The 18,897-nt window shown below is 48.6% G+C and overlaps 1 protein-coding gene across 1 annotated transcript in view; it reads left to right on the top strand.

Annotated features, from left to right (window-relative positions):
- The first annotated feature begins 17,384 nt into the window (after positions 1 to 17,384).
- LOC128729145 (segmentation protein paired-like) overlaps positions 17,385 to 18,897 on the top strand; it is a 38,413-nt gene continuing 36,900 nt past the window's right edge. The window contains exons 1-2 of the mRNA XM_053822801.1: positions 17,385 to 17,485; positions 18,408 to 18,768. Coding sequence (XP_053678776.1) covers positions 18,636 to 18,768 — 133 coding nt within the window. The 5' untranslated portion in view covers positions 17,385 to 17,485; positions 18,408 to 18,635. The remainder of the gene's footprint in view (positions 17,486 to 18,407; positions 18,769 to 18,897) is intronic.

The raw sequence follows: 18,897 nt of genomic DNA, 5'->3' as shown, positions 1-18,897 counted from the left end.
AACTGACCCCCTCGGCCATAATCACTAATTTCACAAAAACCTCATGCGGACGCAACTTGCCATAAATTTCACTGACCCTTGGCAGCGTGTGTTCGCCCCCATTTTTTTTTGCAACCCTTCGCACACGCACGCAGCCGGCCAAGTTGGGTGATGCGGAACAAAACTCCTCCCGGACTGGGCCTTATCTAAATCAGCAAACAATACGCCCGTCCGTCCGTCCGTCCGGTTCGACCGCCGCTTATCTGCTTCCGGGGGGTTTTATAAGAAATTTCTGGTCCGAATAAAGAAAACTTAATGTCCACCGAGCGGTTACCCTGGTGTTGCGCGACCGTTGGCTGCACAAAATGGCGCCCCCGGGGAAGATGAGGGGACGCGCGAGAGCTACGGAAGGGTGTGCGCACCCTTTGCAGCGGCCGGCATTTGCAAGCCCGTTTTGCTCGCGTTTCCGCCGGTTCGAGTAACCATAATTCATTCGCCAAGATACCTCGAACCCGGGTTGGTATTACCGTGGTCCCACAAAATGGTGCCGGACGGCCGGTTTCACATGAGGCTCTCCATTTTGGGGCTGCCGGGAAGTGCGGTTCGCCGGTAAATTATGCCGTTTGGTCGGTGGTTTGGTGGCGAGTTCGCGATTGCGATCGCAAAACACCGCACCGGACGCCCGGCTGGCTGGGAAGTAACATTCAGCATTACACCAATTTAAAAATCGTTAATCCAGCACCAACTGCCACCACCAACGACCCTGAGGTCCTGGCCGGCTCCTGATTGACTGCCCGGCTCGAGTTGCATGTTCGAGCAGCGCTGCACAATGCCGCGCCATCGGTGGTCAAACAATGGGCGGGAAAATGGAAATTGCTGCCCTGGAAAAATGCCGTATGCAGTGCGCCCTATTATACGGCTATCCAGGTGATCCGGGCACCCGGGTGGGTTGCGCTCTGTTGCGTGCTGGCAAGGACGAGAGATCGATCGCGCGCGCGCGCGCTCGTCCGCCCCGGGGGAATCAAGCCTCAGGAGAAAGAAAAAACCACGTGGTGAGGTAATCGGCCCGTTTTAGACCACCAGAAATCGCCAGCCATCGGTTCTGGTGGTAAAAATGGGGATGGAAAAACATGCCCGCAGTACAGATGGCCAAACCAAAAGCACCTGCATCTGCGAGTGCAGGACATACGGTGGGTTTTGATGGCGGTATCGATCGATCGCCGGAAAGGGGGAGCAAAAAAAACGGGGCACAACAAAGGAGAAGCGACAACTAACTACAACGGAAACATGTGTTCTTCTCGGGCTGGTGGTGGTTGTGCGCCAACTTGGTGACATACGAAGCGCGATGCGATCTTATCGGCATCGCTCGATCTATCATAATTCCCGGCTCAAAGCTTTTACCGAGCGAACGATCGGGTGCCATGATCGATGATCGCTACGGGGTGATCAAGTATTTGTGTGCGGCTTTGTGTGGAGTGACATAAAGTAGCCGTAGTTTTACCGATGGCTTACACTTGTACGATGACAGGAAATGAGCTGAACGGAAGATGAATGTCACGATTATGCATTGAAATGAGCCAGCGGTATTCTTGATAAAGCAGTACAGTAGTTTATCAATATTAATTTTGAATGACAAAGAAGATAAACAGAATTAGTGCACTAATTATCAATGTATCAATGTCTAACTGTATTTTAGGTTTTCAAAGGATGAATTTGATGCTTTTTGCAACCAAAAACACCCACTCATAAAGTAAACACAACAAAATGCCTTTCCGGAAATGAACCGGTTGCATTTAAAGGCTTTGAATTCGATTATAAATGAAATGATTGTGAGGAACAGCAGATTCGTAAACGAAACAATTTGTGCTCGAGCAGCCATCTGAACACGACCCATCTAAAAAAAATCCACGGGGCGTATGACGCAAATGGTGCTGCGCAGATACACGCTCTGACGTGGGTTTAATGAAACAAAAAAAAATGAAAAGATGTTCAAACAGCTCCCCAACGAGGGTGCGACAAATAAATGCGCAGCTGAAATTGAACCATCGCTATCGCCTTTCTGGATCGTCAACTGGATCTGGTGTTGTGCGATTCGAAGCGGATCGCATTGCGGCTTAGAATGTTTGTCCAGAATTTGAGGCGACTTTTCCACAGCTTTCCACCGCGTTACACATCGTACCGGGCGGATTTGGGATGGTGTTTTGTTCTCGGTTTTCGGCGTAACAAGCAGTTCGTCACCGGTGCGATGTACACAGCTGCGACTCAACCGGGAAAGGGTACATATTTTGATCAAAATGTGAGCTGGTGCGAGCTGTTTGCCGAAACTGGTTCGGTGCTCGACGGCGCTGACGCCAACCGAAGCGCACGCGCACCGAATTTGCGCCATGTTCGAGCCCGAGGTTTTCCCAGTAAAACCAGAAGTGCACGGCGTGGCTGAGTAAACGTTAGAGTGTGGAGCTGCGGAACAAACACGCCATGCCCGATAAATGGCACCGTTGTCAGCGAGGGCCTAGGTTTCTAGTGTCTTCGATCGTGGGAGCACTCGCGTGAGGATGGTCATTGTTTTTAGGGGTATGTGTGTGTGTGTTTTTTTTCTTCGTTGCACTTCTGCTTAGGCGAACATTTGTGGGTGTATTTTTTTTCTGGTTTGACGATCGAGTGTTTAGACATGCGCGACAGAGTCACGTAAGTACGAGTTTCTTCGAGCCTAAAACGGTTTCTTGCGAGCCACATTGCGGGTGTGTTCGGTGTAGAAGCCTCAACTGCTGGCAATCGACGGCGTTTAAACAAATTCCCATCAATCTATGGCTTCGGTCGGTATCGCTTTCCCAAAAAAAACAAGCACCAAAACACTCCCTCGGGGACCTCTAATGATAACTGCCGATAATTGTGGGTTGCGTTTCGTTCGTCGGCGGTTTTTCACGTCGTCTAATGCTTGGTAGGGTAAGCACCAAAAGGCAGCTGTAATGACGGGGGCTGCCACCGTGAACGCCCGACCGAAGAAACGCTAAAGAACCGCCACGAGAATATGTCTCCCCCCGAAAATGTGTCACCCTGCCCATAGCGGCCGGTGTGCGTTAATTTGTTAAGCCACGAGCGTGTCACGAAATGCGGCGCTGCGCCTGAACGAGCCAACGAACATTCGCGCACCGCATTCGAGCTGGTACGCGTCTCGAAACGAAATTAAATCAAACGGAACCCCCCCGGGTAGGGCGGACGTTCTACGAAAAGGGGGCGAGCTTGTTTGCTTGAGCGGGTTCCAATTTCGAAGTGTTTTCGGCCCACGCGGGAGTGGGAAATCATCGAACCAACGGAAAACGTTAGCTTCGCGCGTTACCGAGCTTAGGGGTTTTAGGGGTTGAGGGTGGAAATTCGATACCGGGACGGCTGAGCCCTAGGATGCGCGACAGGAACTGCCCCGGAGGTCTTCGCTGCTCGGTAGGGGGAAATTGAAGTTTCGAAGAAAACGGACCGAATGCCAACCCCGGCGGGAACAAAAATGGCTGCTCGGGTGGGCGAGCCATTTTGGAAGCGGTTGGAAGTTTTGGACAAGATGGCACTTGAGCTAAGGGAAGCGCCTTCGAAATGAGACCTCTTACATATATATTTCAACGATGTTTGAATATTGTTGGTATTGATTGGGGAAGTAAAGCAAACGAAAACTATCTAGTTCATTATTCATTCTTGAGAAATGTATAGCAGCTTGTAGCATAAGAATACCATTCAAGGCATTAGAAATTGAATGAGCTGCCTTGGGGTTATAAAAACGTAAAACATCAAACTATAAGTAACCAAATTCAAATTATTTAACCCTCCAACAACACGTATAGCAGAAGATTATCTCATATATATCGATGGAAACGATGATATTTACTAGCAAAGTCGATAAGTTTATACATTTTCAAGATAGTCCAACCACAAATTTATTTAGTGGCAATTTCATTCATTTCTCTCAGTAATCAGATAATCCCGTCCATTGTTCTTTAGGCATTGCAAGCACTTGCCCCGATTTCAGGTGCTTTGCGTGCCTCTTTCCACCATGTTTCCTTCGTGTGCCTCCACCCACCCACCAATCCCGGAGGTTTCTCCACGCGACCGACCGCGTCACTGCGGGTGCCGTTTTCCACACGCCACGCGCTGCAGGTGGCGCACGGTGAATAATTTATTTACAACATCTTGATACACGTACCGGTCGCGAACCGGGGCCCGGTGATTATTCGATACACAGTCCCCCATCGGCCGCCACCCCTCGTAGCCACTGGCCGTTACACAATGGTCGCTGGTGCAGTGCAGTGCTGCAAAACGCGCCGCCCGATAGGGCAACATTAATTAAACGACAATTAAAAATCCGAGAAATCGACTCCACTCACCGGCGCACCGGGGCGCGTGTTTTCGCTGACGCTTTTCCCGAGTTGTGGAGCAGGCAACAGGGACACGATCCGTTCCTTCCACCCCCAAGCCGTCACCCAGCCGGCGAGAAGCGAAAAAATATGATTAACAATTAATTTGCATATAATAACCGTAATTATGAGGCTGATTTATTCACAACATTCGCTCTCGGCCCGGGCATTCGGTTCCGCAAGGCGCCTGCTCGCTTGCGCCACCGTGTCAAAGCCTGACAAATAAATGGAGCACCCAGCGAAGGGCGAGGGCCGATTTGCTCGATTCCGCCTAACGATCCGGCCTAAGGCCACCTCTTTCGCCCGGTAGGTTGGTGGATTTTTTTTGCCTTCTATTCCTGCGCCCAATTTTGTCGAAACGATTTGAATGTGTAATGGGCTCTGGGCACCGTTATGATGGATGAGTGTGCATTGTTTCAAGGCGCCCGGGTAAATTGATGTCGTCGTACGGACGGCCAGCAGGAGAAGGAAAACTCCCCGAGAAAGGTGCGCTAGGTGAGAAAGGAAAAGTCACCGTCATCCCGTTTTCCGTGGCAAGAGGGACGCATTTGTCCGGCCTCTAATCCGACCGTGCGATCAACACCACGGAGCCCACTCGGGGCTCGCTTCCCAGCGAGAAGAAAAATTAATGGCCGACGATCGCCTGGCCGTCGCTGTTGCTGGGAAAACTGCTCCTTGATCGAGTCGCACAGATAAGCGACTCAAAATGGTGCATCGGTGGAGACTTTTCCCAGCCACGAATTCTCACGGGGTGGAAAATGTGGGTGTTAAAACTTGGTTTTCCACCCAAAGGAGAGTTTCTAACACTGAAATTTGAGCAATTGTGGGGTAGCGTTTGATGGTTTTTAACTGGTGTAGATCGGTCTCTCGAGAGCTCTTTTATTTGCATACATGAGCTAGTGGAACAATGCAATCGGTATCATGCGGAGAAAGCGTGTTAATAACTATCTGTTGGGCGGCATTACCGTTTAATGGTTTATGTCTTAATTTCGGGACCACTATTATAATATATTCACGCTTCATGTGATCTTTTTTCTGGGGAAATGTAGTGCATGTGAAAGTACACTAGAAAATGATGTTGGAAAATGTAATCATGATTTTATTGTTCAATAGTTACAGAACATTCATCAAAAGCCAATTTTACAATTTATTGAAGCTCAATTTTCCTTCAACGGTTAGTTGTTTCTAGGAAGTCTACCATCTCGAATGGGTATAATTAAATTAGGTAAGCTATGTTTATCATCTCCGATGCTTTGTTTAGAAACCAGGCCCAACCAGTTGGCAGAAATCGTGAAGCAAATCTCACTTTGCAGATCAATATCTCTTCCCCGCTTCATTGTACGGCGCTCGCGAACAGTATGGCGATTTTCCATTCCCATCAATGGTTAGGCAAAAAAGGAGCATTTAAAATAACACCACATTTCACTTCCGTGTGCCGCCCATGAGCCTCATTCTCACCTGATGCAAGCGTTATTTTTTCATCGCACCATTGCTAAACTTTTCAGTTGCGTACCGTTTTTGTTACACGTGCGGCTCCATTTCCACGCGCGCGGTAACAAGCCTCACCCCGAACCAGCAAAATGGCCGCAGGAAAAGTTAGATTCACACACCACCTCGCTCACTTTACCGCTAGGTCTAACATTCAACCCGACACATACACACACCTATGCATAATTATCAGCATAATTAATATGCATAATTTACGGTCGAGGGCGTTGCGTTTGCGCCAGCCCAACATGACGGCACCTCGCCATTGTTTCCCGGGAACATGCCGCTTTCTTTGAGGGGTGGACTTTTTCTTTCTGCCTCTTTGTCGTTTCTCTCTCTCTCGTTCAGTTGGCCTTCCGCGGGCGGTACGATCGATTTCTTCCCTCACGGTTATGATCTCGAGTAAGCGCTAGAACCTCAAAGGAAGGACCCTGCCATCACCATCTCGGTATTTGATGGTTGAGTGATAACACATCAACCCGTTGGCTACAATGGAAAGCCACACCCGGGGTGGTCTTCAAGGGTGAGTTCATACCCAGGAGCGAGGATCCAAGCGGTGCGTGTAATTACAAATGTCCCTAATCCTGGCCCTCCTCGTCCTCGAGAGAGAGCTCGCTTGCCATTTACATTTCGATCGCATCTTCGTTTGGTCCTCGCGGTGTCGATGTCATCTTCGCTGGCGATCTTAGACGGAAGGGCGACTCGAAACCGAAAAGCACGTCTCACCGCGAGACGGCATCAATCACCGGGACCGCGTTTCCATTCTGACTCTTTTTTTCGGCTAACGATTCGATAATTTATTATTCCACGCTACACCTGTCCGTCTGCGGGAGTGTGTGTTTTTCTCGCTTCTTTTTCGCCGGAACCTTTACGCCGGTGCTAGGTGTTTGAACTTAGAATATAGTTTTACAAGGACGCAGGCGGTCTACCGCCAGCCAATCGGCAGCTCGCCAAGCTGACCGATGAATAAAACAATATTCTCTCGCACCGTTACCTTCCCCGTCGCGATCGTGCTTCTTATGGACATGGTTCGGTTTTGTTCAGTATTTGAAGAAATGTCACATATTTCATCCACTCGCGTACCTGTTGAGACTGCATACTTTAAACGGCTGTCCAATTTGAGCCGCTGGGGGTAGCAAACTGCTAGAGCATTTGTCACCCGGCAGCGCTAAAGAGAATGAAGATTATCTACATTTTTAGGATCCATTTTGGATGGATGTATTCATTGTTGAACTAAAGCCGCCCTAAACTCTATAAAATAGAGCAATTTTCCTACCTAAATTATCGTCACATGTTCTTAAAAGTACGATAAACGATTCCCTTGGATCGGCCAAGAATGCCCATATTTCGAATCGTAATACCGTACAGAGTCACTTTCGTTTGCTTTCTTCGGTTCTAGGTCAGCTGGTTTGAGAACCCCTGTATTCGAAAGGCCATCTGCAGGTGGAACCGCAAACAGATGCAACGCGTCCGCATGGGCTGTGATTTTACGTGTGCCTTTCCTTCACAAAAAAGGGTTGAGGCTTAAACGCGAGCCAACCGCATGGTCGATGGCGAATGTATTGTTTAAATACACGCACTTTTGTGATCGGAAAGGTTGTCAAAAACCGAATCGCAGCTGATACGCTGCTCGGTTGCGTGCGGTGAGCGTGTCAGATGGGAGGTTGGCTTCAGCAAAACGATCGTTTATGATCGTTTACCTCAAGAAAAAAGGTCCAACTGGGAAGGTCACGGCAGGGAGGAGGATTGTAAGGCGTTAAATTATCTAAATTAACACGATAAACGGAGGTGGGCTAAAAAGGAGTGGCATGGCGTAAGGTGAACATCGATTTCTCATACTAACCTAGCCAGGAGCAGGGATATATCGGACTCCATTGGGCCCCTGTGCCCTCCCCAGTGGCTCCTTAATAGCCGTGGTGTGGCATTGCGCTGGTGTGAACCAAAACACACGCATCCGGAATCCATTATTTATGCGTCCCACGCAACAGGACATTCGTTTCTTTCCTTTTCTTTTATCCTTCACTGCCACCAGCTTGTCTAATGAAGGCGCTCGTTCGCCTTCGAACCACGCAACACCGGAAGCGTGTAGGTGTTGGTTAACCATTTTGAAACGCATACCCAATGGCAGACCGGCGGCCACAATTTGTCACAGGCATCCGAAAAAGGCGCTGGCAGGCTCATTTCTGTGGATTTCCCCTTTTGTTTTGCCTCTCCGGGAGCAGTTTATTAGTGGGCTTCCCGTGCGAGTCCGGTGGCGAGCTTCACGCGCACGGAAGTGATCTGGAAGCGACAAATGGGACTTCTTTGTCAGAGGAAAATTGTCGATGAGGAGAATTGATGCGTGATTTCAATGCATATCGAGAAAAATATACTGAATATACAAAAGTAAACAAACGCTACAATTACTAAAAGTTTGATGTTATATATTTGATAATTTTAAACTAAAAAACTATTCTTATTTTGTGCTTCATTTATTCATTTATCGAACTGTTGTATGCTGAGCAACATTCTACGTTTACAACAATTGCATTTACATCATATGCATAGCTTCAATTCTTGGATCAGCATAAAAAACATATCCGACTCAACAATGTTCATTCCTAGCGTACAAGCCGAAGGAATGGGCGTGGTTATGTACGCTCCGTAAGTGTGAGTGAAGGGCACTTCGGGAGGCACGTTCATTCCGAAATGAATTTAATTCATTTCTGTAGGACTAATTTGGCAGTTCAATTTGGTCAGTTCAATGTTTAATGTTGCACAAAATCGCACTGTTTTTCGGCAACTTTGTGCAAGGAAGATGCTAATGATAAATTAAAAAAATCTAATAAATCTCTTTTAAGAATATGAAGATGATATTTGTCGGTTGAAAAGTATGTTAATACAGTGTAAAAATGAACACAATTTTCATTTAGTCTTTATTTGCAAGCAAAATGCAAAATGATGTAGTCGCTTGAACGGAATTTAAAGTACTTTTTTGCCTACCACTAAAAAAAGAAATGGTTCTATCATTTTTTCCAATCGCAGCCGTACGCTAGGACTATGCAGGCGACTAATAGAAAATTCTCTTTGAAGTACATTCGACTGCATGTTTGCTCGCATTCCTCCTTCTCTGACCTGCTCCTTGCAGTCCTTTTGCATAGCTGCTCGGTGTCGTAATCGTGCCCTTTGCAAACAAAAAAACCAAATCACTGTAAGGGCAGAGAAACTCGTGCCCGACCCAACCGGGGAGGTTAAATTTAAACGGTGATTGTGCACCTTACCCAATGACAGGGTGAGCCTGATGTTGCATTTCACATCAGGGCGAACATTTTCCGCCCGGGTCGCATTCTTCAACGGGTCGATTTTCCACTCCTTGTGATGTAACGAGCGCCTGGCTTGAAAAAGAATACGGGCACACCTTAGAGCGCACTGTTTTTGTGGATTTTATTCTTCGCCCGCTATTATTTGCGGCCCGCCGGGGAATTCACCGGAATGGTGGCCGCAAATTACAAAGCCAAGCGCTCGAATGTCCTGCCGCATGGAAATTAGACCAAGTGGGTGCGACGGTGGAAGGATTGCTGCGCATCCTGTGAGCAACGGTCACTGCGTAGTCCTTGAGGTCTAGTGGCGACCTGGTGGGGTCAAATGTGTCCTTTCACGTCCGTGGGAATCACAGGCGTGTGCTGAAAAATCGATACCAACACCTAGGACCGCACCAGCGGGCATGTTTATGAACGGTATTTATGGAGCCCAATTCAAATAAAAAAACCTGCTAAATAAAAGAAGGATAACAAATAATTTATGGCCATTAACCCGGCATCGGCATCCATCGATGATCCTTGGCTGGTGTTAACTGCCGGAACGGACACCATCAGACCATCGCCTCTTTTTTACTGCTCCCACATTCCGTCTCACTCTCTATCTGCAACTCGTCTCCACGCTAATACTAAACCAACAGGCTCAAGAGGTGGAAAAACATCAAAAAGCAGAACCCTCGAAACAGGTTTTATGATTCCGGTCACCCGGTATGATCGAATTAAAAAGCGCGGTTGATATTTAATTTATATTTTTAATGCACTTCCCATGCAGCGGACATCAAAGCGGACGTTTCTCGGTTCGTGGTGACCGTAGGAAGGCGCATAGGGAGCACCATCCCCGGGTTACTTTGATGCAGGTTGCTTTTTTTTTGTTCCTTCATGCATTCGCAACAGGTAGCCCGGCCTACTGAGGGCAGGATTTCTTCTGACGGACCCTCGGAAGGGGATGGGTCGCAGGAGACAGTCGGAAAAACAACACGGCGCGGGGAGTTGTGCCATTAATCTTGCATCGATTGCTCCCTGCGCTAGCTGGTCTCGCTAAAACAAGGAGTCTTTCCGTCATTCTACCCCACCCCAACGAGGACGTGTCCTTGATGACGCGGTACTATCGATTCATTATGTGCGCTACGAACCTAATCCTGCCGGCGCGCGTCGGCTTAGGAGTGAATTATGTGTCTGCGTTCGATCCTTCGAGAGCTGCAATTCGGGACCGGTGCAACGATGCATTTGTGCAAGCGTGATTGTTTTCTTCAACGCCGCGTTCGTTTCATTTGCAAGTTCGCTTTATTTTGTGTGATTCGAGCTAACACGGTGCGTAAAGGTTAACCTGGTAGCAGGCCCGGGTCCGATGCTATCGCTTAATGGTGAGAAAATTGTACCATGCTCGCCTCATTAAAGCGGAAGACGCGACCGATTGCGTCGCGGGTAAATATTTATTGCATGTTTTTGTTGTTGTTGCTGTTTGTTTGCTTGTTGGTTTGCTTTGTTTGTCGCCTTCGCCTCGGCCTGCCCGTCCGTGTGTTCAGTCGATTTTCCCTCCCCAATCATTGCCCATTTTCCGCACGAAACCCGATCGGGAGTTGCCTCCGAACGCCACCATTAGGCCAGCGGGCCTCCGGATTTGTTGCGCGAGAAAACACAAATGGCAGGAAGAAAAGAAAAGTGTCGTCCCGACGACGACGCACTTCGCATCCCAGCGAGGAAGCAAAAATAAAAACACACCATCTCGGGGCAAACACACAGGACAGTCCGAAGGGAAGATTAATTTTCTGCTGCAGCGCCGCACAGCCGAATCCGGATTCGTTCGATCGCTGCATGTTTGCGCCGCATGTTGGTACATTTACATTTTCAGTCGGCCGCAAATGGGACTGACATGACATCGACATTCGACTGGTGTGTGTGTGCCTGCAAGTGGCGATAAGGGTTGAAATTATTGATCGTTGCTGTTTAGCTTTTATTGCGCCGAGTTGCGCTGCCGTTCGGGGTTTAAATTTAAACTTTTTTGCCGCTGCAAGGTACTGAGGATGGCAGGCGGGTGTGGATGTGGATTGGGAATTTTGTGCGGATAAAACGAGCCATCTTTCTTCTAGTGAGCTGCTCGTCAGCTATAATTAATTGCCTCGCGTAATCTGTCTGCAAGATTATAAGCACGGAACGGCTCAGGACACCTTCCGGATTTTGAGTTTCTCTGTAAGCTTTCTTTGAGGCAAAACATTTAAACAAAATCGAAGAATTATGCTAGAAAACTGCATGTTCAAGTGAACTTAAATATTTGCACTCCTCAAAAAGTAATTGCATTCACCGCAAAAGCTCACGAAAGTTCTCGCAAAGGGATAAAATGGCACCCTCAACCTAACGAAACACGATCTGCAGCCGCGTGAGTCGATTGGAATGGAAATAAAATTGCATTCACACCCTCCTCGAAGACAGGGTGGTTCTTGGCGGACAGAGCGCAAGAGAGCGAGAGAGGCAAAGGGACGTCGATCTCACGGTCGTGGGCGTTGCTGCGCGGATCTTTATGGCGACGGTGGCCATCGGCTTAACGATTACTGTCGCACGGAATGAAACGGAACGAGCGGACAAGCGGTTGAACATTATTGCATTATTAAACTCAATTCCCTCCTGGGAAGCGGCGGCCCGTATGAGGTGTCCGGGCGAAATCGACACAATTCAGCGCACGATAATGCGAACCGACCGTTCCCACCGCGGGCTCTGGCCAAGTGTCGCACGGGTTAAGTAAAGCTATTGAGTGCGCGCGGTAAAATCGAACTCAAGAGGCTGGAATTGGCCCGGCCTTAGGGCGGTTTCTCGGTGCCGATTGTTCGATTGCTCAGACCGCGTGACAACCGTGGTGTCGAGGTGGTTGCAGTTTTGATAATAAAAATAAACATAACTTAGGACGGCTAGAGTTCCACCTTCGAGGCGGTAAGGACGCGCCAAAGTGAGATGTTTGGGAAGCAACAGTGAAGCGAGACATTAGCGATGGGCATTAATCCTGGAATGTACGATTATAGGCCTTTGTTGCCGTTTTATTTAAATTTTAGATAGATTTAATTAATTCACTCATTCTTTGAGTGACTCAAATACGTTTGAAATAGGCCCTTTTCATTATTTGCTGCTTAAAAATTAATGCTGGAATGTGGCGTATTGTTAAAAGAATATTTAATTTGAAAAAAATATATCTTTGAAATTTCTCTGCTCAAAGCAATCGTAAAAGGTTCTCGGCGTCGCGTTATGAAAAGTGCTCGAACCGAAAAGGCGACAGCCGCTGTCACCACACGGCACAATTAATTAGTGTAATAACAATATCCATTTCTTCCCCGCGCAGAGGACGCAGATAAAAGAACCTACGGGTTCCGGAGGATGTAAGTGAGTGTTTCTTAAGTGTGACTCCAAGCCTTGCCAGCTTGACCCACGATTAAGCCCTGCCTTGCGTTTCGATTGTGAAGGTGTGGCTGATGATGATTTCAATCGATGAATTATGCAAATGAGGATATCCCCTCTGCACAGTCAAGGACACTGCATTAGCGGCTCTCCATTACTGGTGCTTTCTTGATGTAGTATAATTTTTTTCGTTCGCCACTGTACACCGTGGGGGTCGTAAAATCAACCCCGCGAGTGCGTCGTCCAATAGCGCAAGATGGTTTGGTGCAGTAATTGTCCCTCGGGAAACGCGGGTGGATCGAGCGGCAATTAATTATCGGTAATTGGCCATGTTCGGTTGCGATATCATGCAAAGTAAAAATGGTCCTAAGTGTGGCTCGTAAATATGAGCCAATCGCACCGGAGAGCCCATTTTGCTCGACGCCTTTTTTCACACCTCTGTCCTAACGGGCTATAGATTTTTGACCCCTTCCTTTTATTTATTCCATTGGTCACACAACCAGCATGCTTTTGGAAGGACTTTACGGCCTGTGAAGCGAACACACACTCGCGCGATCTCGAACGCATCCAAGCGTCTCCCTGCGAGCATAATTGCCAAGTTGCAACATCTGTTTGGCCACTTCCTGCGAGGGCCCTACGCACGCACACGTTCGCTTCTTTATGATTATTATTATTTTGTACCTTTTCACCGCCCCGATGGGCCTTGGACGAATCACCCGGAAGGCGCATTTGCCCTCGAACTGCCGCTCGAGAGCGTCCCAACGGTTGCGGTTTGCTACTTTTGAAATAGTTTCCCTGTTGGCAACTCCACCGTACGCTAAGTTATTCCCACTTCCTCGTACGCATAATTGTTGGCTAATGGCGGAGAGTGGCCGACCGGTTACGGTGTCAGGCGCGATTATTGGCGACGAGTTCATCAGGACATCCCGGTCCTACCGGTGAAGGTGTCGCACGATCAATATCGGTTTGCAGACGTTGGTTTCGTCCAGGCGACACCGGCATAAATGTTTCACGCTTTAATTACACGCCTCCATTGCCGACGAGACGGGTAGTAATTTTACGCCAATATCTGCGGCTTTGGCAAATGTTGTAATAAAAATTTAAAACCAACCCGTAACGCCATATCGCAGCCATTTTGTTACATACAAAGTCACCAAACCGAGCGGATAGACTGGCTATAGATCTATTTGAACGGGCTAAACTCGGCAATAGTAAATGTTGAAAAAAGCAATTAAACTGAATCCCTACTCTGACTCCATCTTCAACTTTAAAAGGAGTGAAGGATTATCTGCGCCATCAGAACTCTCCCTCAGGCGGGCATGGTAATGAGAACCGCTGAAACCTATGATCATGATTAGCGGCACGAGAGAGGAATCCACCGATTCCGGATGTGGGCCGCGAGGGTTAAACATGGCTCGCTTTCCGGTGCAGGCGCTCCCCGTGGCAGCACGCGTTTAATGAGCCAGTAATTGTTCGGTTAATGAATTTAATTGCCGACCGGACTCGCAGCTGAGATTCGCGGTGACACCGTAATGTTTCGTAGTTTGCTAAGAGCGCCAACGTTAGTACCCTCATTACCCTAGGCAAAACGAACGATCGATGACGGTGGTTGCAAAAGACGCAACAAAAATGTATTTCCTTCTGAAACGCATTTTTACATCAGCTTCATAACAAATCCAGCTCCATAAGGTCCAAGAAAAGGGGCTGTTTCTGAGCGAGACGTATTATTTTATCACCAAAGCAAAAGCCGCAACACGGTCGAAGTTATACTTTCACACCTCCATCCGTACAAATGTCTTAGACAAAATGGTAGCAGTGCGTGTCATAATCGGGCAATGTGTCATTCGTTCGTTGGATTCGTCATGCCGGGCTTGGTTTATAGAATTCAGCTCGCAAGAAGAAAAAAAAATGTACATGTATGACCCCACAAAGAAACCTCATACCCGTCGCCCTAGCTAGAACAAACAGCACGCTTCGAATGGACGAAATTATAACAAATTACCCACCGGGCTGGGTTGGTTTCAGTGGTCCATTTTCCCCAACAGGGGGATGACAAAACCTGCCGACGAATAAATCAATCATTCTCACACAAACGACCGAAAATTCGAGCGCTCTCAAAAAGGATCGGTTTTCGAAAGATAAAGCGAGAGAAAGAGAGCGTGGTGTCGTTTGTTTAGAGACCAAGCCTGGGGGTGGTTAGGTGAAGAAGTGCTTCTTCTGCCTGCGCCACCATGCCCCGAGCCATGGTCCTTAAGAGCGCACCTAAAAAGCGTCATTTTTGTCAGCATTTATCCTAAGCACCGTTCCATATCGCTTATTTACTTTGCACCAACTTCCATTCTAGCTTCACATTAGCGGCCGCCGCGGGCTGCCGTATTTGAAACCGCTGCGCCGTCCGGTTGGTCGCCCATTTTTCGTCTTTTTTTGCCTCACCGAAACGAACCGATCGAACAAAGCCGACTACCATTTCGATGGCTGAAGCTTTGTGAAGGAGGTAGCGAAGGGTGAGAGCAACAAAAAAAAACGAGCGCACATCTCAAACAGAGCCCCAAACCTCCTTTTTTTCCCCGGGAAGATATCAACGGCTCCCGGGGGAGGGCTGAAAAATGCTCCACAAAAAGGACGAGGGTGGAGTGGTAGCACATTTTGAGAAAGCTCCACCTTTGGTTGGCCACGGAGTGAATGCGCCCCCGAAGAACTCGTACGCGATCGTACGCATACAGGCGCAACGTCGATCCCACTCGTGTAGGTGGGTTTAATCTGCCACGAAAGGACGGAGAAGGTGGCAAGGGAAGCAGATGCTCTACAAGACATTTATATCGTCTTCTATCGGATCAACCACAACGGCTTCAGCGCAGCTAGCGGGAGCTTTTTTTAAGTGATCCATTAAGTGTGATGATGCAGTAGGTCGGTTGCAAAGTGTCTTAGGTGTAACGAATGAGTTCCATACAACGAATTAACATCCATCCCGATGGAGTTGTATGCCTTTTTTTGAGCCGGTTCTTCAATATTTATGAAGGATATTTAGAAGAGCGAACTTTTCATTGGATGTTCAAAATAAGGCTTTTGATATTTGCTTAATTAAAAATGTCATTATATCCAGATGCATTTGCCTAATAGGAAGGTTTATCCACCATTCAAATGCTTTTGAAAGATCCCTTGTATTCCCATTATTGAAGCAAGAGCTCCTAAGCAAATGTGGAGCACTTTTGGGGTCACCCTCGAGGCACATCTGCTCCTGCTGGTTTGCGGTCTTTGCATGGCGGTGTGATTTTCTGCCCCGAAGATGATAGTGTTGATAGGGAGCAACCGCGCAACCGCCCCATCCTGTGCACTGAGCCACCCCACGTGTGAGCGAATGAGATAGCAACCCAGGAGCCCAAAGGAAGCGAAAACGAGCGGCCGCAGTCACGGTCGAGGTCGGTTGCTCCCGAGTGAAGACAAAGAGGAAGCAACCACACGCAGCTCGCAACTCCGGTTTGCTCCCGTTGGCGGTGGGTAGGACGGCCTGATAGGGTGGTGAAGGGCACCGAGGGCTTAGTGGGAGGCAGGAAATCGAACGACAGCGAATAAAGCGACACCCCATCCAACGCAAATGGTGCCGAGCGGGGGCCGCAGAATGAAGCATAATAATTCATAATATAAGTGTAAGTAGCAATAAATGAGCGAGCGTTATATATTAATCGATGGCAGCTTCTCCATCCGTCGGAGAATCCGTGAGGGGCTCACGTTCGGACGCCACGTACAGGGCGAGGCATCAGTTTGCCGTGAGTTATGCGGTGTTTGACGATGTACAAGGGATGAAGACTAGAATTACGTGGAGAACAATAAAAAGGAACGTGCAGCGAACGGTTCGTGTAAAGTGGTAAAAAAGAAACAAAACGCAAGCGAAATTTATGTCTGTTTTGAGATGATGGGTGTTTCCGAAGGTTGCTCCTAGAAGCATTAAAAGCGACCTTACAATCGACTGGTGTATCCACCAGACCTGGCCATTTACGTTTTAACGATAAATGAGCAAAAAAGGCCTATTTTAGAGTGTATTTTTAAAAACATCGCGCAAGATTTCATATCTTCAATGTTGAGTTGACTACTCACGGCCTGCTGCTCCAAAAAACCCTCACGACATCCTCAGCAAAACGGAGAGCTGTCAAAGTTCGCGCTAAAAAAGCACATTTCAATAAGAAATATAACATATTCTCATTGTATAAATGCGGCGACAATGTGTAAAAAGCTTCCTGGCCGTTTTTTCCACCCTTTCCGACGGCAAACAGCGCTCGCTCCGTTCGAACGCGACAAAAACGCGTACTCGGGGGCGCGCCCGGGAAAATCATCCTCACCCTCACGCGTCAATTTTCTCTTTCGCTCTCGCTCTCTCTCTCTCTTTCTCTCTTTATCCTGCACACACTCTCACCCCTGAGTGGAGGGGTGAAACGCCGCTTAAAGAGCACGTAAACCCAGTGGGTGCGACCAACGATTTACCACCAAGTCCTGGAGCGGTCTCGCTCGCGCAAACAGACCATCTCGCTCGCACAAAAGCCACCCTACACGCTGCTCCAATCACAAGCGCTCCACGGTTGCACGCGCGATTTCCCACGGGCTTGAATCGAGCCTGTTGGCTCACTCACACCCACTGCATTCACGCCTGAGCCCTTAAGTGCGCTCTCGCTCATCCACCATCCTCCATTTTCCTGCGGCTTTCCTACACGCGCGCACACATACACAACGCGAACGCGCGCGCGCCCATCGCTGGTCAGGCTCAGCGAGTGCCTGAGTTTGCTCGCCACCGTCGGTGCGGCCCGTTCCCTGCCCAGCTTCATTTGTCAGTCATTTCTCGATACCTGCGCCGGTTGCATCGGCATCCACTGGCTGCGTTCGTTCGCCGTTTCGACGTCGTTGCGTGTGCGTCTACGCTCGCACCATGATCGAGCCGTGTCGAGTGTGAGTGCATGGGAGTGCGTGCGTGCGTGTGTGTGTGGGAATGGGTATGTGTGCAAGGTGACTGTTAGTGTGCTTGCCATTCTTGCCATTGCATCCGTTGCAGCGTGGGCGAGGTGAACTGATTAGAACGGACGTGACGTACGGGATAGGTACAGTGTGCGCTAAAAAAACAGCAGAACCATCCGCCGCCCAAGGACGTTCGCGTGAAAGCAAGCGGGAAAGTGTGCGTTTAAATTGTAAGAAAAAAAACGGGTGCTCTCGCTGCAAGGCTGGGGGCTAACTGGCAAACGAGTCCGGGTGCATGTAGCTGTCGCGTGAAGGTGTTGGCCAAGTGCCACCATCACCGGTTGGTACGGCCGTTTAGGGGCGCAAAACCCCCAGCCCCCATCATTAACCCACTTGACGGTTGGGGACGTGTTTGAGACTGGAGGTGGAGGCGCAGCAAGAAGCTTCACGAGCGAAAAATACAGGAGCTTGAGTGAAGTGTCCACACGTCAAAAACCAGTACCGTCCGTCAGACCCAACAGACAGGCGTGGAGTGGGGTTATGTTGCCGCGATATGTTGATCCAGGACGTCCCATTTGGATCGTGCACAACCGGATCGCCGCGAGCCAACGCGAAAGTCTAATTAATTAATTAACTATCTCTTCCCGGGGAACAATCGTGACACCCTTGACTCGGTGGCACCTTTTCCCTGATCGGTCTCGAGAGAGCAAAACGCAATTGTCGTTTGTTAACCAATTACGAACAGCGAGAAGCGGAATAGAAATGACACTTGAGGGTTTCTATTTCGGCGTGAACGAAGCGGGACTTTAGTGAGGGGATACGTGTGAGCGTGCGTGTGTGTGATAGTGTAAAATAATGAGATTAGAAGCTCTTATTTTCAACCCATCCCCTGATGAATTTGTCTTTTCCTCCCTAGATCCCGTGCAATGGAGCTGAATGTGCGCAGAATAATGAAGTGTGAATAAAGAAAAGAAAAAGAAGAAAAACGATAGCAAACTAAGCGAAACCAAAAAACAGAAAACAACACAAATTCGAACATCGTGTGACGGTGCAGTAGGTCAAAAGCCGTGAAGAAAACGGTTAACAATTGCAATTCGTTGCACTCGTCGTCGGCGGTGCCACCAAGTGCCTTCGCCTAAGTATAATGTTGATTGGATCTGCGATCGGTAGCGAGTTTGCCCAACTACCGAGTGCCCCGTGGAGCATGGAACCTCCCAGGGCTCCGCTGCCCGGCCAGGGATCACTTCCGCCACCGACGCTGCAGCTCTCGCCAACCGGTAAGTCAAATGCAAAAATCAAAAAGAAAACCAAAAACGCCCCATCGCAATTTGCCGTCGGCAAAATGGGAGCAAATTAGGGGCGCGCTGTTTTCGTCAGGGGAGCAAAATTAGAACGCGTCCTCGGGG

The sequence above is a fragment of the Anopheles nili genome, chromosome 2 (genome assembly GCF_943737925.1).
Source record: "Anopheles nili chromosome 2, idAnoNiliSN_F5_01, whole genome shotgun sequence".
Taxonomy (NCBI): Eukaryota; Metazoa; Arthropoda; class Insecta; order Diptera; family Culicidae; genus Anopheles; species Anopheles nili.
Note: the sequence above shows the minus strand (reverse complement) of the source record. Positions and strands in the feature narration are given on the sequence as shown.